A 25,788-nucleotide genomic window follows, 5' to 3' on the forward strand; every position below is an offset into this window, starting at 1 on the left:
AGCCCCGATGGAGGCCGCAGCTGAGGAATCTTAACGCGCGTTCGTGTGTAAATGTGTGTGTGGCATTAAAAACAAGCATTTATAATAGGTATTGGATTATTGACTTGGATCCTCTCTTTTGTCTGAAGTCCTCGGGCCACCTAGTGAGACTGTGTATATGTGTGAGTGTCCGTGTGTCACAGTGAGAGCTCTTTCATTGTCAGTGCTCAACAGGGCCTTGAAGAGCAGCAGTGGCTGAGAGAATTGCCCCAAAATCGTCAGAGTTTCACTTCAATGTCCATCTGCTGATTGCTTTACTGCACAGACAGAGTTTCTTTAGACAGGAAGACATAAAAAGGAGAGCGCGAGATACCGTACAGTGCATGTAAAGCTGGCGTGCTGACAGATGAACAGAGACACGCTGTGACCAATGACAGGGCAGGCCAAGCAGACAGAGATAATGAAACAGTCAAAGGGAATGGAGGCTTTTAATCCTAAATATTAAGTGCAGCGGATGGCCAGTCCGCCGCTGTGTCCTTGACCACAGCAGTATCCAGATGACCGCTGGAATGAGTTAATCACACCAGTGGACGTCACCTCTCTTCATCACTTCCTCCTCTCCTTCGCCTCCTCTTGCTCTCCTCCCTATCTGCTTCATCTTTCTACCTCTCCTCTTTTCCTCTCTCTGTATCTTCTCCCATCTTTGTCCTATCAAACCAGGACTCATTAGTAAAAGCTTCCCCTGTGTGTGCGTGACTGTGTGTGTGGCCAACAGGGCACAGAGGGACTTCATTAGTGCATTAAACATGTTGTTTGTGCCACCGTCTTGTTGCTCTGGACAACCTTGAGCAATAGAGTTGGTTAAAAATAGACTCTGAGTATAGATAACACAAGATATCAAAGGCCTTTTAGTCCAGCAATATGTTGAATGAAGAGATGCTTCAGGTAAAATAACGTTACTTAGAAGCTGAAGCATCTTCCAAGACCCACATGAAGATTCATGCGGAGCACGCTGGCTGTTTATTTTTATTTATACAGCCTTGCTAATAAAAGTTTTCTACTTGCAAACTGTGAAATTCTGTCAAGCCTTCGCCTCTCTTCCTCTCGAACTGTGACAGAAAAACACACGAGAAAACGGCCTCCTTTTTAGCCCAATCATCAGCCTACCACTGTTCTCCCTGTTTCTACTCCTGTCTCCCTTCCACATCCTCAGGCTTGGCTATATAAACAGCATTCAACACAAGTGCTCTCAGAGGAAAGTGTGAGAAGAGGAATGCACTCTATCTTGGCATCAAGGTCTGCACGCACTCCCACAAAACTGTCAAAAGCTAAAAACACACTGGTGCAGAAACAGATCCTGACGACTCAAGCGTCTTATTTTACTGATCGGATAATAAGCACACAAATAAAATCACTTATAGAAGCACTGACCCATAAAAAACGCAGAGCAGAAGACGATGAATGCGTGCCCAATCAGAGAGGGAGAATCTGTTACCACACGCGACTAATTCAGTTGCTCTTTTTTCACTCCTCCTTCATCTGTCTCTGTATTACTTCGCCCTTTTTTTTTCTCTTTTTCCCATGCTGTCGTTTTTTTCACTGGGTGTTTCTTCATAGCGGGACTGAAACTGGCACTGCTGCCAGTCTGCTGTGTGAATGTGTGTGTGTGCTCAAGTGTCAGGTTTTAGATATTGTTCTTTCTATGCAAATTGAATATTTTCCAGGACCAGATTTCTTGTTGTTTTGGGGATTTTCTGTCTGAAACAGAAGGCAGCCAAAAGAACTGCAGGCTCTTTGGCTCTGTTTTTACGCATACACACACACACACACACAAACATATAAAAACAACATACCTCAACAATCGACTGTAACATTGCTCTCCCAGGTGATATTCTCCACACACACACACACACGCACACACACCTCAACCACAGTGCATACCAGCAGAAGAAAAGACGTGACGATAGCTAAATAAATAAAGGGACCACTGCCAAGCTAAGTGAATAGGTGTCACTTTGACAAATGCACAGTACTGAATCTTAGTCAACACTGTATTGTTTGTTGTCTCTTACTCCCTCATAAACACACACACAACGCACACACACACACACACACACACACACACACAAATCCATGCCATCACAAGCGCACACATTATTATGCGCACTGTGAGTGACAAACACACAAACACGCTGTGCATACACAAACACGCATTAAACACACACACAAACACACAGGCTGATTATACATTCATAATACTGAATGGATGACAGGTCTTGAGCAGTGTGGCGGGAAACGGGGTGAATTCTAATGAGCTCCCATTTACCCGGAGAGCTCTGTCCTCCACAGACCAGACACGTGCACACACACACACGCACACACACACACACACACACTCACATTCAAAGACGTGACACACAGTAAAGAACACCCAGGCTGCACACAAGCATATTACACAGATAGAAACATCATCATGGCATAATGTATGAGTGTGGATCTTACATATAATCACAAAGACAGTTCTGCACAAGCCTTATCAACCAAGAATCCTGTTTGGGACGCCCCCACAACAGGTCGTTAAGCATGTCACACTACATGAGTACACGTGTCTGACTGTTGTTCGCCATCGGCCACGACAAAATCGGCTCAAAATCAGGCTAAACGTGTGAAGTCTTACCCAGGTCTAAGTTGACACAAATCAGAAATTCACCCCTAAACTGCTGCCCAAAAGTCTCCATTCAGCCTCCGACAGAAAACAGAAAGTTAAAACCTCCTTCCATCCATCCATCCATCCATCCATCACCTCTCTGTCCCTCCGTCCCACCTCTTATCTACCCACCTGAATTAATCCCCTCTACACAGCTGGCCAGAACAGAAAAGCCATTCGCCAGTCATAGCTGTTGGATTGATTGAAGGCGAGCTCTTAAAATTAGAGGCGAGGCGGTACGCGGCGTTGGGACACAGCAGTAACGTTTTATGTCTAACGTGACGACCATGACAATCAGCGAGGGAGAAGCCGCAGACTTGCTTCAAAATTGCTTGTTAAACGAACAGGTTTTAAAGAGGCACTCCAACGGCCACTCGCGAGAGAAAAATGGAGTTGACTGCATTTAATCTTAGCGTAAAAAGTGCTTCACGTAAATGCATAAGGATTAAGCTGCAAGCGTACAGGTTCACAGAAAGAGCCACCACCCTCACTGACTGAAAGGCTGCATGCAACCAAAACAGAGGAAAATGACACTAAATGAGTTATATCCATTTCTCTTAATGTCCTTGAAATGACAAGTACCAAAGAGTGTATTCGCTTTCAAGTACAGCGCTCAAAATCAACCAAGAGACAGCTGACAGTTTATTCAATTTGTACAGAAAAGGAAAAACCCACACATGTAAAAGCCCCAAAAATGAAAACCCTACCTTCTTCAGTTTGCCATTCCGCGTGCCAACAAAAGCCACGGTGTTGCCGCGGTAGTCATACGCCGCCACCGAGGTCATGCCATCATCTTTGTCGATGAAGAGAGGGGTGCCCTCGATGGTGCTGGTCCCCCCCAGAGGCTGGTTGAAGTCCTGGCCGCAGAAGTTATCGTCTATCTGCAGCGGCTGGAGGAGGGAAGAAAAGGCGAAGTCAGACGAGAATCAAACTGTTCAGAATTCAGTTCAGAGTCTGAGGATTCATTTCACTGTCTTCACTGTGAGTCTCATGTGAGCTTTGCTGTCTTCACTATGCAGCTGAAGATGGTTACACTTGTGTGCATTTACTTCCTAATTCAGTACATCCACTGCTTCACACAGTACAATTTAAAGAAAGTGCCTTTTTTGTGAAACAGTTCAAAGTATAGAGAGAAGAAGGACAAGGAGAGAGCAGGGAATGAAACATAATAAAGGTCTGGGGACCGGATCACGTCCAACACATCAAGCGCTTTAGTGGTTTCAAGGACGTCCCTCAAAGCCGTCTAGAAGTTCACTTGTAACTTGTTTCCACATCATAGTGGGAGCATAGAGAAGGCTATACGTGCATCATCCAACTATAAGGCTTTTTCTCAATTTATCCGACATGTTAAGCAAGCTATTCAAATACGAGCCATTCAGAAACAGCCTCCTTTCGCCCCCCACTGAATCCCAGAGTTCAGTCAAGGCGGTGACATGGCGCTAAACCTGGTGACCATGTGACAATATCTGGAGCATTCCCATGTCACGAGGGGCCCATAGCCCCTGGAAATCCAATGACCCATATGATGCTTTAACCAGTCACCACACACACACACACACACACACACACACACACACACACACACACAGAGAGCCTGTGAAGTCAGCTTAACGTGCAGCAGACAATGAACGTTTTGTTTAACTAACTCATTTTGCACCTTTGTCCACATTTCAGAGTAAGTTTAGTATCACTGTGTTTTGACTAATGCTGGAATGATTAGTTGATTAATCAAATCAATGACTGTCAACAAATTGGTAACTGATTGGTTGCGAAATATTCATTGTTCAAGTCACACAGATGCCAAATATTAACTTTTTCCAGCTTCTCATATGTGATTTCCCGTTTCCTCATGTTTTATAACGTTCTGAATTCCATATGTCGGGTTTTTGGCGGTTGAAGACGTGGTTCCAGGAAACTGACCAATTAACTGACAATAAGAGTCACCACAATAGATTAATAGCTACTAGCTTGAGATTTCATGATAAAAAATGGTAATAAAAACACTTTTTGGGTGCTGCTTTGGCTGTACTGTGTTTGACAGACCAAATGTGTTTGTGTGTGTGTGTGTGTGTGTGTGTCTGTCAGATGTGAGGTTGCTAACTGACTGCTAAAGTGTGGAACTGAATGGGCGTCAGTGTGTGTCAAAGCGAGCCAACAGACACGTGTGTTAGTAAGTACACAAGCACACACACACACACACACACGTACACTTGGAGAGTGTGTAAATGGCGGTGTAATCCACAGTCTTATCACTACATCATCTGATTGATCCACACAGGAGAAAAGATAACACCTCTCTCCCTCCCTCCCTCCCTCCCTCACTTTCTCTCCCTCCTGATCTGCCTAAATTGCCTGCAGCTCAGCACATGTCAATATCCCGTTATTCTGCCTTTTTCTACTTTTTGTCCGTCCTCCTTCAGGCTGCTACAGTAACAGCAAACGTCGATATCCCCCCTCCCTGTCCTTTTCTTCCTCCGTCCATCCAACCGTTCATGCCCAATCTCTCTACATCTGCCTCTCCGTCCATCCCTCCTCAGCAAGTCTCCCTCTGCCGCCGTCGCTCCCTCTCAGTCACTTCTCTTTCATTCGCTCCTCACACACCTCTTTGGACCTGCGTTAAGTGTGTAGAGGTGTGTGTGTGTGTGTGTGGTAGGGCTATCAAATGGGGTCAACAAACAGCTTGCTCTCTATTTCTTCTTCTGCACAATGATGTCACAAGGTAGAAGCAAAGAAAAAAAGAGGAGACACATTTTAATTGAAGTGTGTGTGTGTGTGTGTGTGTGTGTGTGTGTGTGTGTGTGTGTGTGTTTAAGAAAGTGAAAGACAGGAACACACACAGCCATTACCTGAAACAACTTTCTTTTGTGACCACTAATGGCCGGGGGGTCATTTCTTTCCTTGGAACAAAGGCAACTGACAGACAACACACACCAACAGACACACATGTGAGGACCCCTGCACACACACAGACACACACATTTCTGTTTTTGTTTTTTTTACGTGCGTACACACAGATTTGGCCACGAGCAACGAAACAATTCCCATCGTCTTCACATGACATACAGCTCGGGGCAACTATTTTAAACCATATAGTCATGGGAGAGAAATCCATCAATCTGGACTCAAGTCAGCCCCACACACACGCACACTCTCACTCACACGCACGCACGCACGCACACACACACACACACACACACACACACACACACACAAGCCGTTTGGCTATCCGAGCCAAAGGGAAACAAGTTAAAAGGGTTAATCCATCTTCTATGGAGGAGACAAACTGTCGAAAATACTGTATACAGTAGCCCCTGGGGTCCATAAGGATTAACACAGACCACTACACACACAATGCACACAGACATATACACAACGCACACACACACAGTAGCCTATATAGGTCTCTGTGGGGCACTCAAGGGTAAAGGTGCTACAGCATTCCTGCAGGTCTGGAAGGTTTAAACAGCACAGATCAGCATGGAATAAAAGGCGTTTCCCTTGAGGTTGGAAAGCATTTTAATGGAGGCTACATTCTGATGTGGGTTCGGCAATTTAAGGCACTAAAAGTTTCCCACGTGAATTACAGCTGATATTCAGTATGGAAATAATATTCCCCTCTGTGGTCCCTGCGGGGTTATTGGCTGGAGACCGCATTTAACGTTCTGCAGTGTTTTCAAAGACGCAGAACTCCGCCGGGGACAGAAGAGTTAAGGCAACAACCTTCCACTGACTTTGGCTGCAGGGCCTTACAAATGCAGAAGAGGAGGTTTTCGTCTTTTGATTTCCACAGGATGCATGTGGCGCTGAATGGATTCGAGGATATTTGCAGTTCAGTAGGACTTGGATGTTTGAGTGTGAGTCAAATCTGAAAAGCGGAGATAATGACGGTTTGTTTCTACCACGACTCTAACCAGCACTCCACACAGACGTACGGATTTATTAAGCAGTGATTGTACATTTGTACATTGCATTTGAAGACTAAGAAAAAGTGAAATCAATCCCCTGTGAGAAGGTATCACCTGTGATTTCTTTTTGATTACCAAAATAATTGCAGATTAATATTCTGCTGATTGACCAATCGATGAACAGACAAATCGTTTAAGCTCTGCTGTAGACCCAGACTGGGAACACACAAATCTCCCTAAGCTGTGATCTTTTAACGGGAGTTTTGAAAGGGTCAATATACGGGCTGAGAGCAAAGCATTATACTTCTGGTGTGTGTGTGTGTGTGTGTGTGTGTGTGTGTGTGTGTGTGTGTGTGTGTGTGTACAGCACATGTGAGCTGTCAGCTGATAATCAAGGTCACGGAGAAATATATAGCGAAGACACTGCTGATACAAAACACGCGGACGCACACACTCACACACACCTATATATATATAAAATCCAAGTGGTCTCTAGGAACAGAGGTCACGTGTGTCGCTGGCTAACAGCCACAACTGTAGTGGTTTCCCCTGGGTGGAGCTGCTTCACCCAATTCACACTGCAACACCATGAAATATAGCCATTCATATGGCACCAAACACGAGTGTACACACAACTCAGCCAACAACACTGAGTGATTACAGATGTGTGCTGGCTGGCAGAAGGAAATGGTTCAATAATCATTCCCCCATGATTGCTATTTCTTTAACATATTTTGTCAAGAAAATATGTCCGGGCACACATTACACTGACCTCAAATGGAATTTGTCAATAGTAACCTCCATTCAGTGAAACGTATGGAAACAGCAGAACACAACACGGGCTTCTGTACAGGAACATGCATGGTGCTGTTGATTGAATTCACTGCTGTGAATCATGGCTATTAAGGTGAAAAGGAAAACATGCACGGCAAACGCACAAACATTCATTTAGCAACTGGGCAGCATGGTGTGCTGACAGGCGCTGCGTTTCTGTGCAAGACAAACTGTACAGAGGAAAATACTCCAAAAAATATGTTTTGACATGGTGGAGAGCTGGAGCGGACAAAAGAGAGAGGGACAGAAGTGGCTGGTGTTAATGCTAACGTCATGGTTTCAGAGAAAAAGATGCCTCTCTCTCCTCTTTCATCATCAGCTGTCCACCCATCAAACCGACAGATAAACACACATTTCAAAAAACACCCATTTCCTACAGTCTTAAACATGTCAGGCACCAAAGTGATGTGCCTCACTGTTATTGAAGACATGGAAGGCAGTGTTTCCCACAGGATTTTAGGAGACTGTGGTGGGAGGGTCTCTGACCCTCGGGGTTGGGTGTGTGTGTACGTTTTCAAGCCTGATGTATCTCTTTAGGGCATTTTGAGACCACTGAATGTAATATAAATTGCTGTATATGAACATAACAGGTTGGTATCATCCTTAAGAACATACGAGAGAGAGAGAGAGAGAGAGAGAGAGAGAGAGAGAGAGAGAGAGAGAGAGAGAGAGTGCAAGAGAGGTGGCATGTCCTCTTAATCTTCAGAAACGCTCTGATTCAGACTGTTTTCTCCCCGTTTTTTTTTTTTTTTTTTTTTTTTTTACACTTATATCTTTACAAATACAGCAGTAAGAGACCGACTTTCCCTTTTTGTTTTTTCGGCATCAGCCTTGCGATGGGCCCCCTCATAACCGTGGGCCCGGGGCAGCCGCACCCTCTGCCCCCCCGCCGGCTCCGCTACAGCTTTTAAGCCATAACCTCACCCCTCTTCACCGATGGCTGTGGCAGAGTCACTGACTCAGTGCTGTCGGATCCCTCTTTTTCTTTCTCGCCGACGAGAGATATTAAATAATTAATTTCATGTTAATTTTTATAAACGGGTAGAGAGAGAGCACAAACGTCAGAGGGATGAGAGAAAGAAATAGCGGGAGCGGGAGAGGGAGAAATAGCGGACAAGTAGCTAGCTACCGGGAAATCAGCACCAGGGATAGCGGAAAGTTAGACTCTGTTTAGAAGTTGACTGGTGCAATGAGATCAGCAACATGGCCGACACTGCTCCGTTATCGAACTTGATACCTGCCACTTTTATTAGTAGTAGTTTACGCTTCTGCGTCGCGTCAACGCCGTACCTACGCCGTCGACGCAGACCCCTACGCGGACCCTACGCCGTAGCCTGACGCGCACCTCCAAAAAATCCTGACGTGAACGTCGAGGACTGTGATTGGTCCGTTCAGAACGTAATTTTCGGTTCAGTCGCAGCCCTATGGTCGCAGCACAACAACACCGCCATTTTCAAAGTTTCTGTGGTGAGAGCTACAAGAAAAACTGGACCAAGCCGAAGAAAGAATTATCAAGGAGGTACGCAAGTACGACCACCTCTACAACTCCTCTTCGCGGCAGCAAGAGCCCCGCGAAACCATACAAAGACACAGCAACACCCCCCTAGCGGCTTGGAGGTGAATTGCGGAGCAACGCGTTCCCTCGACGCAGAACTATGAATGCTCAGTATGGATGCGGTGTCGCCGGATCGCGCCAAATGCAGCAGACAGTAGGACCGTCTATGAACGCGACCTGTTGGCGCGTGCGTGTGTGTTCACGCGCGCGCTCTCGCTCGCGGGCTATAGAGTAGAGTAGGCTACAGCTGTGTAATCGGCTGACTGACGGATCTGGTTATTATTATTATTATTTTTTAGGTGGGGAGGAGGGTGGAAAGCGGGGGGGTGGGGGGGGGACGAGACTGTGGCGGGCCCAAACGAGACTGTGGAGGGCCGCCACAGTCTCTTTAATTGGTGGGAAACACTGGAAGGTATGTGTACAGCATGACCACCTGCTTTGTGTGTGTATGTGTCTGTTAGGGTTGGGCGATTGGATGGGTAGGCGGGTGATACTAGTGTGTGTACAGCTAAGAAATGAAAGATCTGGCATCAAGGCAGGAGCTGTTCCTCTGCAGACTTTCACCTTGTTTTCATATCAGATGATAAAGGCTGTGTGTGCATGCAAGCTCACACACAAACACACACACACACACACACACACACACACACACACACACACACACACACACACACACACTACTACGGGTATGTTGGCAGATGCAGGTGCCTTTTACATGATGTGTGTGTGTATGCGTCTGTGTGTGCATGCTGCTGGCTCCAAGTGGAGTGAGGGATTCTGAGAGAGGGCAGCCCATAAATTACCCAGAAATCTCAGCGGGGGCCTTGAACTCATGGAGACATTCAGAAGAATAAACACAGGAAATGCTGCAGAGTTTGTGTGACGCGCCCTTGTGTTGATTCACAAAGAAGAGAATAAAGAAGATCGTCCCGAGCATCTGATGGTATCAACAGTTACACATTCATAATGCAAAGTTTGCCTGCTTGTGCTTGTGTGTGTGCTTGTGTGTGTGCATGTGTGTGTGCATGTGTGTGTGCGTGTGGTCAAAGTCAGCTGACATCAATGCTAAAGAAGGATATACTGTGGGTCCCTCATGTATTAGTATTTAGCCGCAGGAGCAGACAGGAAAGAAACAGTGAGTGGCAGCCACACACACACACACACACACACACACACACACACACACACACACACACACACACACACCACCAACTGACCTCAAACCAGGTCAAAGTGTATTACAGGCTTCATGATTCCTGTTTACTTTGACATCTCTTCAGTGCACAGCAGCACTGACACCTTGACTCAACAGCGGTGACTCACAGCTGTTAGAAAGCAGCAACAAACACACACTGACACACAGATATCACAAACACACTTACACATACAAGTACAGCCAGGATATACATCAACATTTATCGTTTTTCTATGATGCATCGCTGTCATGAAACTGTCGGGTTTCTAGATGTAACAATTTCACTGTGAAGACGAGAGAAAAATGACATTTACAGATTTGCTTCCAATTACGCTGCCGCCTGCTTCAGCTCGAGGACTGAACGGGTGATTCCCACACATACATATGTATCCTGGAAGAGGCTCCTCTGGTTACTGTGATATTCATGATTTAGAGATGTTGTTTCATCTGTTCAGCACGAACAATCGAAAAGCAATTCACGCTGCAGAATTATTCATCTCGTGATGGTAATTCACCCCATTGTACAGTCAATATTTTAATTTAGCAGTTAACTATTTTAAACCTTCAGAAGCTCTGACACCCATCAGCAATTTTCTATAAATTAGCTGATGATTTCATTTAGCAAACTCTGTGTTTAGGACAACAAGACGTAAAAATCTGAGCAAGTCCCTCACCAACGTCAGCGGTGACACCACTGACTCCGTGGCGACAGAGTGTATCTGACTGGTTGTGTCTCAAAGGTGTTGCACGAAATGCACGGCGCATTAACAAGATCTTGAGGGACAAGTGTTTCCTACCTCGAGTGTTTATAGAGGCTGATGATTGAAAATTCAAGACTAGACACACAAGAAGGACAAAAGGTCTGAGGAAGAAATGCATTTTTCTCCAACCTAATTACAATCTACAAACTGCTTCGGTCCAAGATGCTGTAGCTGTTTTCTCGAATATGTTACTGGATCCTCGCTGATCAATAATTTAGAAAAAGAGATGACTGCACCAATTCCGTATTCATGGGTTGCAGGGTAGTAATTTCTATGTTGAGTGCACTCCAGGCAGACAGTGAAACCTCAAGGAGTTGGCATCTATTCAGAGAGCTGCTTCCAAAAGCTGTCACCACATGTTTAGACGGCAATCCAGCTGAATGGGAGAGACAGAGGAGGAGTAATGTCTTCTGTATGGAGCACGAACGGAAAGAAAGGCGGCCGAAAACACGCCAATGGAAGCTCAGACAAGAGGAGCGCTCGCGATCAAAAGATCACTGGTTCAAATCCACAGACCAGCTGGGAAATGTGGGCAGGAGAAATTAATTAGTAACACACTTCTCTCCTCCACCATCAACCACCATAGGTGGCCTAAAGGAAAGCACTTAACCTCCGACTGCTCTGATGGGGCTGCTCAGTGACCAGCGGTGGTCTCAAAAGAAATTTACATGTCACCTGTCACTGAACCCAAGACATGCTAAGTGGCAGTAAAGAAGTATATGATTACTGTGTAAGTTCCAGCAATGTTCAACATAAGACACTGAAATCCAACATTTCAGCTGTTCGGTCCTTTCGTCTTACAGTGAAACAACCACTTCATCATGTCATCAGTCACTTCACATGTGCATAAAAATAAATGTGAAACAAACTACATTCAAATTATCGTTACATTTTTAGATTTTCAAACAAATGTTAAGGAATTTGTCTATATTAAAAAAAAGAGCTGAAAGTATTCAAAACTTTGAGGGACTTCAACACAGCAGCTCATTTGCATTTGCTCTAAATTTGTATTTGACAAAGCATAATCTGAACTGGTTATACTGGGAAGCATCCAAATGCATCTATTCCTACATGAGAGCCAGGATGTTGTTGCAGGTATCTGAACCCACATGTATGATGGGTGGATGACTGCGAACAGCAGACCTGCGTACATTCAGCTCATCTGCATGGGAACCAAACCCCAAAGCTAAAATACATAAATAAAACTCAAGCAAACAAACACAGAGAGAAGCTTTGCGATGTTCAACACCAGCACAACTCCTGCCCCACATTTTCTGATTACTCCTGATAATGATGTATGCAACACACCACCCACACACAGTGCAGATCAATACATAATTACACTAACAATTAGTATCATTAGAGTGGTGCTAGAGATGGGGATTTGTTGAGCTAAACACTCCTCAGAGAGAGAGAGAGAGCGAGAGAGAGAGAGAGAGAGAGAGAGAGAGAGAGAGAGCGAGAGAGAGAGAGAGAGAGAGAGAGAGAGAGAGAGAGAGAGAGAGAGAGAGAGAGAAAGGTCAGAGAAAAGAGCCAGAGAGTTAAGCAGCTCACACACAGTCTGCATGGGGTCGTTTCCAAAAGGTTTTCTATTGTCCTTTAATAACGGGATGAGAGCCACATTTGAGCACAGAGTGGGTGTGTCATTGTTAGCTCGCTCGCTCACACACAAACACACATACACACACCAGTGCGATGCAATCAAAAGTCGATCCTGTATACAAATGAATAAATTCCCAATTTCAAATCAAATCACCAAATATTAACTGAAACATGACCCATGAGTCCCAGCAACGTAGAAGACAACCTGCCCCAGTAAGTGTCTCTTAGCTCAACTCATTTAGACTGTCAATTAACTCTGCTCATCAACCCTGGCTCAATTAATCAGGTCTAATTACTTAAATGCATTTGCCGGCACATCCTTTTAAATTACGTCCGCAGAATAGGACTGAGTTTTACACAGACCACAACTGAGTTATTTTCATTAGATGATATTCATAATGATGGATGTAATAAGGTTAGGAGCGGGTCAATTCCTCTTTGTCTTCTCTGTAACAGCGTAATGAAAATCTGCAGAGAGAAAACTTGATATTCCATTTTCAACCTTTGTCCTGCCAGATAAATATTACAGGTTTAAAGAACTTAAACAAAACCCAAAAATTCAGTCTAAGAGCAAACACAGGATCTTAGAAAGTCAATTCAGAGAGTCAGTAAAGCACCTTCCTACAGCACACGCTCTTATCAGCCACAGGGACAGGCATCGCTTCCAACATTTGCATCTGCTGTACAGCTGTAATCAGTCTCCAGGGTGCCGCTCGCCACAGGACGTTACTTACTCTGATCACCACGTTCCCCTCAGCAGCTACTCTGAATGAACCAAAACACACAACTTAAAGCTCCAACAGCAAATATCTGCTCGTTTTCAATCAGCACAACTAAGCAGTTTATTATTAGCAGCAACAGACTTTACGCTAAAGAAAACACATTCAGAGAAAAAAACACATCGCAGCACCACCAACACTGCCTCATGAGAAACACCGCAGCAACGAGCACCATCGCTAACAAGCTACCAAAAAAAACAAATAATTACCACGCACAAGTGATCGCTTCAATATCGATTTCACGTCCGCCATCAAATCTCACCTTTGACACTGATGGCGATGCAACAGCTGGCCAATGCAGCGTCAGAAAAAGGAATACTTGATATTGATTGATTGATTTCTTTGCTACAACTGGTTCTCGAATTGATTGATGCATTGGCTCGTGACAAAGTTCAAAACCTTGCCATCCATCTGGTGACCGAGAGAAAGCAGCTTGACATGCTGAATAGTCTTTGGGTAAGATCGTCCCTCACGCAGAGACCAGTGCCGATGCTGCTTCCAATGACGAGAAGGAATGTTCTTTATTTCCCCCAAATCCCAACTGAGCTCACATCCACTATTTCCAAAACGTTGTGGCACTGTGAAAATATGATCATTTGCTAACCCTTTTTGACATTTACTCGACTGGAAACAATAAAAAAGAGAATATATTTAAAGTTTAATCTCATGAACTTCATTGATTTTTGTATATATAAGCTTATTCTGAATTTGATGCAGCAACATGTGTCAAACATGTTGGGACAGGATCAACTAAAGACTGGGAAAGATGTGGAATGTTCCAAAAACACCTGTCTGGAACATTCCACAGGTAAACAGGTTGATTGGTAACAGGTGATAGTATGATGATTGGGTATGAAAGGGGCATCCTGGAAAGACTCAGCCGTTCACAAGCGAGGATGGAGAGAGGTTCACCACTTTGTGAACACATGATTGGATAAAGGAGATGAACACATGAGCTCAGGAACACTGACTGCATTTTACACAGTGACCCAACTTTTTGGGAATCAGGAGAAAGGGATGATTTTAGCTCTTAAAAACAATATTCCTATTTTTCCAGAAGATTAGTGAAAGTAGGCTTATCATATACAGTTAGTTGGGCCATGGTTGCAGGAGGGTTTGGACACTGTCCACTCTGTACTCAGCACAAACAAGAACGCTCTTTCAAATGCAGTTCTGACAAACAGCAGTACATAAAAAGGTGATCCTAAAACTTCAATCTTCCAGTAAATATTCATTCATCTGTATTTCTCTGTGATTCTGTGAGAGGATTTTAACAGAGCACGAAGGTTTGTTTTGACAGCTGGTGCGCCCAGAGCACTGTGTTTTACATTGGAAATGATTATTCTCCAATAAACGTACAGTATGAAGCGCCTTCATCAGCCCACAAACCAATACTGGAGATCGTCACGGGACATCTCTACATCTCCAGGGCTGCTGTGCAGTGCGCTAAAGAGATTCAAGGAGCGCTTTCAGAAGCTAACGTGACCGCGGTTCCTCTGCTGCCCTGGTGTTTAACACCATGACTTTCCATGACTTTCTGTAAATAAATAAGTGCCTTCTAATAACCTGAAAGGTTACCGCTGGCTAGTTTAATGTTGGGCTTGTTGTGGAGAAAAACAGTTGGAAATTACCATTTAATGTGATAAATTTAGCGGGTAAGAAAACATATTCTGCAAAGTGACCCCTGAGCAAAGAAATTCCTTGGCTTTATCTAACCCGCCTTCACCTCTTTAAATTCAGTGATATTTCAGAAACGCACACCTAAAGGGGTTTGGTCGTGCTCCAGAGTTCACACTGCTATAGCACCTACTGCCAGACACACACGCCCTGTCAGATGAGCTACAACACACAAACAACACACACACACGCACAGACAGACAGACAGACAGACAGACAGACAGACAGACACACACACACACACACACACACACACACACACACACACACACACACACACCCACACAGAAGACAGAGCGGCGTGCTGCTGAAGAGGACAGTGTGGTGTCCAGGTGACGGACATGATTTTATTTGAGTAGCAGCCAGCGTTCAATCACCCTCTCCTCTCCTCCCTCCATCGCTCTCCCCTCTTTCTGTCACACGCCCTTTTTTCCCGCTGTTCTTGGCAGTGGCGGTGAAAAGATTTCTGGCGCTATCAGTCTTCCTCACGCCCGCCTCTTCTGTTGGTCGGTGAATCACTGCCTCTCCTTGGAGCACACCCTGGCTGTGAAAGGCCCGCTGCTCTCTCCCCTCGGCTGTCTGCTCGATCTCTCCGTCTCTCTTACTCTGTTTATTCCTCTCTCATTAAAATCACCGCTCTGGTGTCGCCCTCTCTTGCATCGTCATCTTGCAAGGGCAGGCTGAAACTCACACAATTGTTTGTTTAACCTACACATATTGGAATGAAGCCGCTTTTGTCAAATGTTGAGTAAAAAAAATCACAAGAAACCTTGTTGTAAATCAGATTTAGAAATGTATTCAAATATGTTTTGACATTTGATTCAAATCAATTTCCAGAGATCAATCTTTCCAGTCAAATCCAAACTGTCATCACTCAAAACACAACACTGACGTCACAGCTCGTCGGCCGTGACTGCAGCACAAAACATGGCTCCTCACCAGACTCCTCAAGGCTGATGATGGTGGACATTTTCATGGCACTAACAGTAAAAGAGCCTGTAGCCTGCAGCTTGCTCCTCAGGTTTCCTGTTTTTCAAAATGTAGCATCACTTAGCCTACACATGCACGCCTGCAGTACAGTCATTTGTAACTTGTAAAGAGCAACATGTAGAGTCAGAGTGAAACCTGCAAACGTGGCTGAACTCTGGACAAAGTCAACAACACTGCTGCCTTTGCCTCTTTTGCGTGCACTGTCTTTCTCATCTCCTGAACTCCGTCCTTCATCTCATCTGTATTTTGAATTCATCTCCATCTCCCCTAGCTTAGCATCTCTCTCTCTCTCTCTCTCTCTGTCTGTGTGTGTGTGTGTGTGTGTGTGTGTGTGTGTGTGTGTGGAAATGGTTTGTATTGATCCACTCTCTAACTGAGGAGAAGGTCAGGGGTTCACTAATAAAGCTCAGGGACAAAACAGAGACACACAAACACATGGACGCGCACACACACACATGGCAGACAAATACAGCCAGGTAACAGGGCTAAGGTGATGAATGGCGTGTGTGTGTGCGCTTTGTCCAACACACACAGAGCTGCATCTAATATGCCCAAACATTTGTGTTTACAGAAAAACAGCCACCATCTCACTGTGCCCATAAACATATCATCCTAATGATGGCCAGAGGCTAGAAATTATGACCCAGCACTAATATGAAGTGCACACAGGGAGCTGACAGAGCGCCTGGCCATCCATCATGGCTGTGTGGCTAACAGCTGTCCAGGCCTCCCTCCCTCCCACTAACCTCGCCTTACCCTCTCCACCACTCTGTGGCAGGGTCAACCTAAAAGTATCCACCCTCCAACCCCGGATCACGCAGCCTTTCCCACAGTCACATGCAGTTGAGGGAGGCCGGAGTGTCTGGGAAATTCTGGGTGGGGTTTAGTGCACACCAGCAGCTTAAACTATAGACAGCTACGGTGGAGGAGATTGTCAGTTTATATTCCTGGATCAGATGGATGAAGAGACGTGCGGAAATGTCTCCTGGTTGAGCATTAGCTGGCTAGTACAACCCTAAAGGGGTGGACAGTGTTTTTTCTCATCGAGATACACAACATCTGTACACTTTTTTGTATGTAATATACATATATATAGTTGAATTTCTTATTTCTTTATTTCTTACTGATTTTTATTTTTATTCTTTTGTGCTGTCTGTAACAACATAGTTTCTGGCATGGGGAATATATCTTATCTAATAAACTAGGTGCATTTATTAATAGCGTACCTATTGCAAAAAAGCAGTTGAATCAAACCAAACTGTTAATCAAGCTGTGCGCTCAAAATCCGTACTTCTTATTTTAGCCTTTGACATTGTTTTTTTTCTGTGCCGATGTTAAATTAAGATATACTATAAACGCCATTGTTTGTAATAACAGCACATACCCACAAGAAGTTATTCTCATGACATACTGTTCCTACACCAAAAACCACTGGGTTAGAAATGGCCTGATTTGGGTCTATATAGCAGCACCACAAGTACATTACAATAGCTCTCGGCCATAGCATATTTTACTTGGGTAAATAAGCAAACATTATAAAAAAAGCAACAAATACTCTTGGTAAAGTTAACCCAAATTGTTTTCAACGTGTACAGTTACTGGTATTTTATTGTTTGGCATGGGAGTATATCCAGGCTAGTCATTCAAGTTAAAGTATGCATGTTTATATCTCCCGTGTCTTCTTCTTATTTCAGTTCTGTGGTCTGACTCTGCCTCGTCTGTGTTTCTCTGTGCTTGTTATGTTTAGTTATGTTGCACATCATCAGCTACCACGCTGAAAAATGATGTCAGGCACTCGTCTGAGGTCAGATTTGAGGTCCTTGGGATCGCTGACTGAGGTTAAGGTCAGTGGTGGGCAGCTGACATTGGGTCACTGCTTAGGGGTAAGGTGGCAGACATCATTACCCGAAGGCTGACCCCTCCAGCCTTGCTGCTGTCATGGGGTCAGCCAATCAGCTTATCTTGGAGGCTATTACATCATCATTGCTGACAGTTTTTGAGAAGATGTTTTTTAAGCGGTGATAAATTAGGAGTGAGCGCAATCTTTATCAAAACTCCAGTAACCATGGTAACAGGCCTGGCTGGGGGGGTTGGGGGCATCTGAGTAAAACAGTTTTGAAGTTTTTGTGTCACAGTATGAAATTACAAAATGAATACTGGCTGCATTCCATTTAGGTGGCTCACTAGTTTGGCTTGGGACACTCAGATGGAAGCCATCTTTTATGTTTAAGCTCTGCTTCTCCTCCAACAAGTTAGAAGGTCTACAGGTCTTCATCGGTAAGGCCGCGGCAGATGAAAAGCAAAGCACTATGCCTACTTTACAGTCTTAGCAAAGCCAACACACCGCACAGAGGTTGAAAAGTCCATCTACTGATAGTTATCAAGACAGCAATAATTTTCTCCTCTGGCTAAATGCTGATGAGGTACGCAGCATATCAGCACAATACAGTTATCTCCACGGCATGTGCACATGCACATACAGTATTTGACTGGCCAGCACAGCGGCTTAGCGGGTGATGTTGCACTGCATCGCATAAAAAGTTCAAAAATTCTGTTGTACCAAACCGCATTTGCACAGCAGCACTCTGCACCAGGAGCTCCTGCCGCACCAGTGCAAAGGTCTAATTGAAATAAACGAGATAGCCTGCTTTTGTTTGCCTCAGAGCTATTGTCAGTGTGATGGGCCCCACGAAAGAAAAGCACAAAACAGAATGAAGACTACCACTGAACAGGAAAGAGACATCTACTGAGGGTGGCAAAAGGAAGGAAGGAAGGGAGGTTAAAGGGGACGTGGCTTGGGTCATTCACATCACTTACACTACCACACAAAACACACCTGTGCACTCAAGCTAATGAGGACCTTCACAGAGAAGGACTGCTGTTCTTATCCCAACTCCATTAGATGTAACACACGGTAAATGGTTTGTGTGTGTGTGTGTGTGTGTGTGTGTGTGTGTGTGCAGCGAAGACACCTGCCGGTAAAAATGGTGTGCACTGACATTTAAAGAGAAAGCTTTTAAACAGGTCTTTTTAATTAAGCTATTTTAAGGGAGAGGGACGGATGGGTGAATTTAAAGAGCGCAGAAGATGGAAGATGAGGTCGCTGAGACAGGTGGTGAACGAAGAATGAGGCCCACTAAACACTAATAGATGGAACAAAGATATAAGAGGATTCGGGCAGATGCAGGCTGAAGAGAGTGGGTAAGCTAGGGGAGAAGGAAGAGAATGAGGAATGAAGGTCAGAGAAAATAAAGGATGTGAGCAGGTATATATGTTCACTATAGAGAAAACTAGGCTGTGTGCTGCCGTGCAGTGCCTTCAGGTCTCCGGTGTGAGTGCATGTGTGTCTGTGTGAGCGGTGTCCTCTGTAACGCATGCAGGGCCATGCACCGTGGATCAGTTAGTAAAAACCAAGTCTAGCTCATGCTATCCCCCAGGATCTCACACTGGAGTGCACCGAACTTTGCTGTGTGTGTGTGTGTCTGTGTATGTGTTAGCACGGGTACTACTCCTGAGTGACATTTCACAAATCCAGGGGACTGGCCTAATGATGTCCCCTGTCTGACTAAATCAAAGCACCAAGAGGTTGTGGAAAGAGGGAAAACGGGCAGAATAAAAGCAAAACAGGAGACGGCAAGAGAAAGAAAGAAGAGCTTTTCACACTTCGTATTGTTAATCACTGCAGGCCTGTAGCAGCGGCCCTTATGAATGAATGTAGCATGGGTGGGCCAGTATTCAATTAGCAGGCGCACCAAAAAAATGGTAGAGTGGAGAAATAGGAGCAGCAGATAGTTTCAGGGACACAAACCCATCGACATCAAGGGTAGCCTTTGACATCTGAATGACTCCTGTTTGTGTGCATACTCATGCATGCTAGTGAGAGTATTTTCAGTCATGTTCTTGAGGAAAAGCTGCATCCACGAGAGCAGTGCACGTCTGTCAAAAGCAATGGTGTCATACTTTACCATTAGACTAGTTCCTAACTAACCACAATGCTAATGCTGTCTGCATATATGTCAGCACCATCGAACCATAATATGTGTGCCTTATCTGGTGAGGAAAGTAAAGAAGATATGTACTCAACAGACACCAAATAGCACAAAGAACAGATTTGAGCTTACCGAGTTGATGCAGGCGAGCTCCTTGTTGAGCAGCCAGGGTAAGGACAGTTTCCCATCTCCCTTGTAGCAAGACTGAATTCTTTCTTTGATCTTCTCTTTTATCCTCCTCAGGGTGAACAGGCACAATGCTGACTCTTTGGGTGGTTTGGCCCGATTCTTCTGACCCTGAGAGAAGACTGTGAAGAGGATGTCTTCATTCTCAGAGATCCCCAGAGAGTTGGCCAGCTGCCGGCCTGGCCGAGCCAAAAATGCATCCTGCACCAGGCGGTACTCTACCCCATCTTTAGTGCAGCCGATGGGGAACTCAACGTAGGAGTAAAACTTGGGGTCGTCCACGCAGAGGCGGACAATTTTGGAGGTGAAGAACTGCTCTCCGCTGGCATCAGGTGAAGTCAATTGGGTATCCAGCTGCATTGTTAGATAATAGACAAACTGCTCACTGCTGAAGCTGTAAACATAATAGATGTCGAAAGCAGGGAACTTGGACAAAGTGTCAGAGGGGATCTTCAGCTGAGAGGAGACAAACTCATCCTGATAGACAAAGCTGAACATGTCGGCATTTTCTTCATTCTCCATCAGCTTGCGGCTGGACAATGTGGGGAAGTACTCAGACTTGCCATCAATGGGGGTTCCGATGAAGAGCTTGCTGGTCGGACTGTGGGGGGAGCTTATGATGACCCCAGACATGGTACCCGACTCTGCCACACTGGAGAGGTAGTGCTCCTTGCGGTGGTGGGGCTCGCCAAGCTTAAAGAGGTCATCCAGACGTAGGAACTGGCAGATCCCCTGCGAAGTGCTGCCACAGGCAATGAGGCGGTTCTGTGCATAGTCTATGAGAAGAAGCTTGTTCACATTGGGGGTCTGGGCCAGGTCATGAGGGCAGGACTGGACACTTGGCGGAGGGTAGCACTTCTCATTGTCCACCACTGGGCCAGTCATGTGGCTGCGCAGTTTGGTCAGATTGCTAGACAGCTTGAAAATCCAGTTGACAGCTCCCACATAAACTTCTCCAGTTTTGTTGTGGATGGCCAAATGTGTAAGCCCCCACTCAGCAGGGGCGAATCGTTTGAAGGGCGGGGGTTGGCCTCCAGAGAAGGACGAGCTCATGATAATCAAAAGTCCCAAGAGGAGAAAAAAGTTCCCCTGGCCAGAGGAAGCCACTGACCGAGCTAGGGGACACATATCTGGGCTGGCTAGAGGCAAGGCTTAGGGGGGTGGGGAAGGAGAAAGAGAGGAGGAGAAGGACGAGGAGTAAGCTCTGGCGCCAAGTCCCAAGTCAGGATTTTCTTATGTTTCTGCTCTTCTGTCAAGGAATGAGGATGGACAGTTGGAGGGAGAGAGAGAAGGACGAAGGGAGGGGAAGCAAAACTCCTATTGATCCGCTGTCCTGTTCTCAGCGTTGCAAGCCGTCATCAGGAACATCATCCGCAGAGGCGCGAGGTGGGAGCCCTGGAAGGCAGAGAGAAAAAACAGGGTGAGTGTCCAAGAAACATTTCCTATTGATTATGCATCAAGCAGGCAGAGGCCTAAAACGCTCACACACTGCACGGCCAAAATTAGAAGAAATTCAAGCTGACATTTGCCCCAGTGATAAATAAATGATATCAAATCAAGTCTGGAAGGCAAATGTGTGTCTGCATTTAATTACGTGTGAGGATAGCAGGGGAGGCCAGGGCCGATTATTAAAGGCTCTGTACACATAATACCAGCGTTGCTAGAATGAGTTATAGACTCACAACACTGAACTCTTTAATATTTCATAACTTTCAACTTTACCATGGTGGCTTTGGAGGAAGAGTGTGTGTGTGTAGTGCCTGTGGGCACCATTACGTTGAAAACAGCAAACAATTTATAGCCAGGTCTGCTCAAAAGCCTTCCTGTCATGGTTTCAACAGAATCAACACACTATCCAGCAACCCCTTATTGTAATTACGCCTGCAGTCCTGGCAAATGTATCCAGGCATCAGACTCTTGTGGCAGCACAGCAGGTCGCCCGACACACCCTCCCTCCCTCAGGGAGCTACGATTACAGTATATGCTGCATAATCAGTACAAATATAACTTGAGCAGAGACAAATATAAAACTCCTTGACTGAGATGTATGCTGCATATACAATCCTTGTTGACCATTCACTGATGGTTTTTAAGGGTCCGTACCCTACACTACCCTCTTCCGCAGTGAATCCTGGCCCCTCCCCATCACAGTCATCACACTCAAAACTTGCCCATTTCCTGCTATTCAGTTACCTATGTGACTAAGACAATGTTCACACAGACGGTTGCACTGCATCAACAAGGGCAACGTCATCATTTTTTGAAACAGATCACTGTCTTGGGACAGTGAGGGTCCTGGTGCAGGCTCCAGCCGAACCTGGCTGAACCAGCTCGAACACCACATCATCCATCTATTCCATAGGCAGATCAAGTAACATTCAAGGACACGTACCAGATAAAATACCTTGTAACATGGATGGCTCAACGACCACGGGATTCTCCAGACGGGAGATAAAACAACTGTTGCCATGATAACTTTACGTATGAGCCCACAGTCAGTAAAAATGTGACAGGAGCAAAGAATGCCCAGAAGCTGCTCTGCGTTTTCAGTTTTTTTCTGTGTACATTATTATTTTCAGTCTAAAAGTAGCCCAACACCTCCCACATTTCAGTACATGTGGCCCTCCTTCCTTCCTCGCTGAAATCACTGTCCTCTCATAAAAGCTAATTCTGATAAATGAAGAGCAAAGGCTTGGCAGATACACATTTACTGAAGTCTGCCTTCATTTATGAGCTTTTCACAAATACACAAATACATTTCACACAGTAAACACTTTACCCCTCAGCTCATATCCCTTTACTACCTGGAATGCAGACAACAGAGGCGGTATATTACAGAGCGGGATCGAGATCATTTATAGGATGGAGGTTTTACAGGTGAAGCAGGGGGAGGAGATGAGGAGGAGTCAAAAGGGGAGAGTGTTTGTTCCTCTGGCCGTCCTCCAATGACAATGCAATGATGATGAGGAGCAAGGTTTGCCGGGCGCATGCTGCCGGTTGACAGGCCAATCATGTTCCTGCAATACTGGTACATTAGTTCTCCTGTAAATGCTGATTATGCAAAAGAGGAAGAACTCTTCCAGGGACCCCACGCTTCAATTTCACCTTGACTATCAAAGTGTCTGCGCGAAGGGTGTTTTATGACCACGCCGAATCGGAAAAGATGAGAGACACCAGAGAGAGATGAGGAGGAAGAGGGGGAAGGGAGACGAGAGAGGCAAGAACATCAGATGAGGAAAATCAAAAGAAGGACAGAGAGAGCAGAGGCAAAGAGGAAAGTGGGTTTTTCTTTTCTTCTCCTCCTTATCTCGGTTTCTGCCTCCTGCTCCCCATGTGGTCAGCCACTCAGGAGGCAAGGCTATCTGTCCATCAATCAGCACGCGTACAGGTCAGGGAGTGTGGTCAGTTTATCCAGCTCGGAGGGATGGATGTGAGCGTGTTTCAAAACCTGCTTCTCCTTTGTTTCATACAGCTATGTTCTGACGGGGGAAATGCACTTTTGCAAGTAATGAAAGAATTAAATACCTCCGTTAGAGGAGTCATTTAATTGCACATCAATTTTAGTATCTGCTGCTGCAAACAGTGTGAGAGAGAAAAGAAAGAAAGAGAGAGAGAGCGAGAGGAGGAGAGAAGAGAAATAGTAGTGCCGATGTTCATGGAATAGCAAACCATAGCTCAGCTGAGACAGAGCGAGCCAGGTTCAGGGAGAGGTGGTGTCATCCAATTTCCACAAATGAAAAGCCGGGAGAAGACAAATGTATAGGAGAGAGGAAAAAACACAATGAGAAAGAGGAGCGGAGCAGGACAAAAAGAAGGAGACAGAGAGGAGGAGAAACTGCACGGACAGTAAGACATAGAGAGAGAAGAGCAGAGGGGTGAGCGAGGAGCAGTGGGAGCCAAACAAAAGGCTGCACTTGAGCTGCATTTTAATCAGAGCTCTACCTGCACTCGAATCAAACACCGGGGGAGCCCCGCGCATCAAGGCACCTCAGGTAACGGCAGACAGAAGGGCCTGAGCTGCAGTCATCAGATATACACGACTCTCCCCTCTGTGAGATTAAAATGACTCGACGCAGATTACAGCCTCTTCGACATAAGCAGCCGCAATAAAGTGACGAGCCAGCCTATCAAAAAAACTAATTTCTTGCTCAACGGTACAGTCGCACCGTGCGATGAGAGCAGATGTCAATTTAAAGCGCGGTGGCACGTAGGGAGGCAGGCTGCCTCATTTTCCATTGTCATTTCCAAGTGAGGGAAAGATACAATGAGGCTGAGTGAGTGAGCGAGCAAATGAGAGAGCCTGATAAAGAATGAGAGAGATGGTGGAGAAAGAAAAAAAAAAACCTCCCTACAGTGATTCCTCTTCATTTAGGCCAGCCACGGCTTGATTTAAGAGAGTGTGAATCACACAACAAATTGCATCTGGGGGTCTCCAGCTGCTTGTTATCCGTCCCGACAAAAAAAAAAAACGGATGACATCACGACATGCACTTTAACAAACACGTGCAAGTTAGCGAGAAGACAGCGCGGAGCTATCCAACATTTAATATAAAACTCAAAACTAACAGGAGGAGAAACAGGAGGGCTGAAAGAACCAGCTCGCTCCCTCGTCTTCCATCCCGTCGTGGCAGACTTGCCCAACTGCTGAAGATATACTCAATCAGTCAGCTTCTGACACACATTCCTCTTTTTTTCTCAAATTTCACTATTTTCTCCCTCTCATTCCTTATCCCTCCAAACCCTCTTCAATTTCAATTTCCTCCAGAGCTGAAGTGAAATGGTGGGAAGAGCGCTGGAACAAGGTTGCAAGCCATATCTGGCACCATCAAGGAAAAACATGTCAATCATTTTGGGCTGGAGCGTGTCTGCGGCTTTGGGAATGGGCAGCCACCATATCGGGGGAGCCGGGGCCGTTATCACATCAGGGAAAAGCATTAGAGAGGACGGGCTGTAAGGGGCCAAGTTGATTGGATTTGATATCTGGACGCCCTATCAATTGACAGGAGTGTACTGCATCCCTATGGACACTGGGAATTAGAATGAGGGATTGAAAGGGAGGAAGATGCAACAGAGAGGAAAAAGCTTCCGCAGCCTCTTTGTGTTTATTTGGCTTCACAGTAGCGGGAAACCTGAGAGGAGATGGGGGGTGGTGGCGTGTTCTCATGTACACCGTGAGGAAAATCCAGAGGCTGGTGAAGTGGTGAGCTGTTTGTGACACTCGGGAGCTGAGCTGGATCAAACTCTCCCTCTCTCCCACTCCTCTCCAAAGCAGCTAAACCTGTCCGTTCAGATAATGGTCGCCGCTCAGCCCTAGAGCTGTGCTGATTTATTGCCGGTGGCATATCAATTACAGCACTCGCCACTGGAGGGGAGAAAGAGCAGGAGAAGGTGGCGAGAGAGGGACGATGATGAGGAGGGAGGAAGAGCGGCACTCAGACAAATTCTCTAGCCTCTGCACTGCATTGCAACATGTGGGTCACATCTGGGATAAGAGGAAGAGGTGAGGGGGGAATTGAGGGTTGACGAAAGAGAGAAAACATCATTAGGGAGATGGACGTGTGTGACAATGAGCGAGAGGCTTTGAAAATTAATGCAAATACTCAAGACACACACACTCTCACATAGGCAG

The 25,788-nt window shown here is 45.6% G+C and overlaps 1 protein-coding gene across 4 annotated transcripts in view; it reads right to left on the reverse strand.

Moving 5' to 3' along the window:
- Positions 1–25,788, reverse strand: part of plxna1b (plexin A1b) — a 182,297-nt gene that overhangs the window by 126,471 nt on the left and 30,038 nt on the right. For all 4 annotated transcript variants that reach the window (XM_076754236.1, XM_076754219.1, XM_076754227.1 and 1 more), the window contains exons 2-3: positions 20,106–21,554; positions 3,394–3,576 (exon numbers count right to left, since the gene is read on the reverse strand). In XM_076754236.1, the coding sequence (XP_076610351.1) occupies positions 3,394–3,576; positions 20,106–21,287 (1,365 nt within the window). In that variant the 5' untranslated portion in view covers positions 21,288–21,554. The remainder of the gene's footprint in view (positions 1–3,393; positions 3,577–20,105; positions 21,555–25,788) is intronic.

This window comes from Chaetodon auriga, chromosome 2 (genome assembly GCF_051107435.1).
Source record: "Chaetodon auriga isolate fChaAug3 chromosome 2, fChaAug3.hap1, whole genome shotgun sequence".
NCBI lineage: Eukaryota > Metazoa > Chordata > Actinopteri > Chaetodontiformes > Chaetodontidae > Chaetodon > Chaetodon auriga.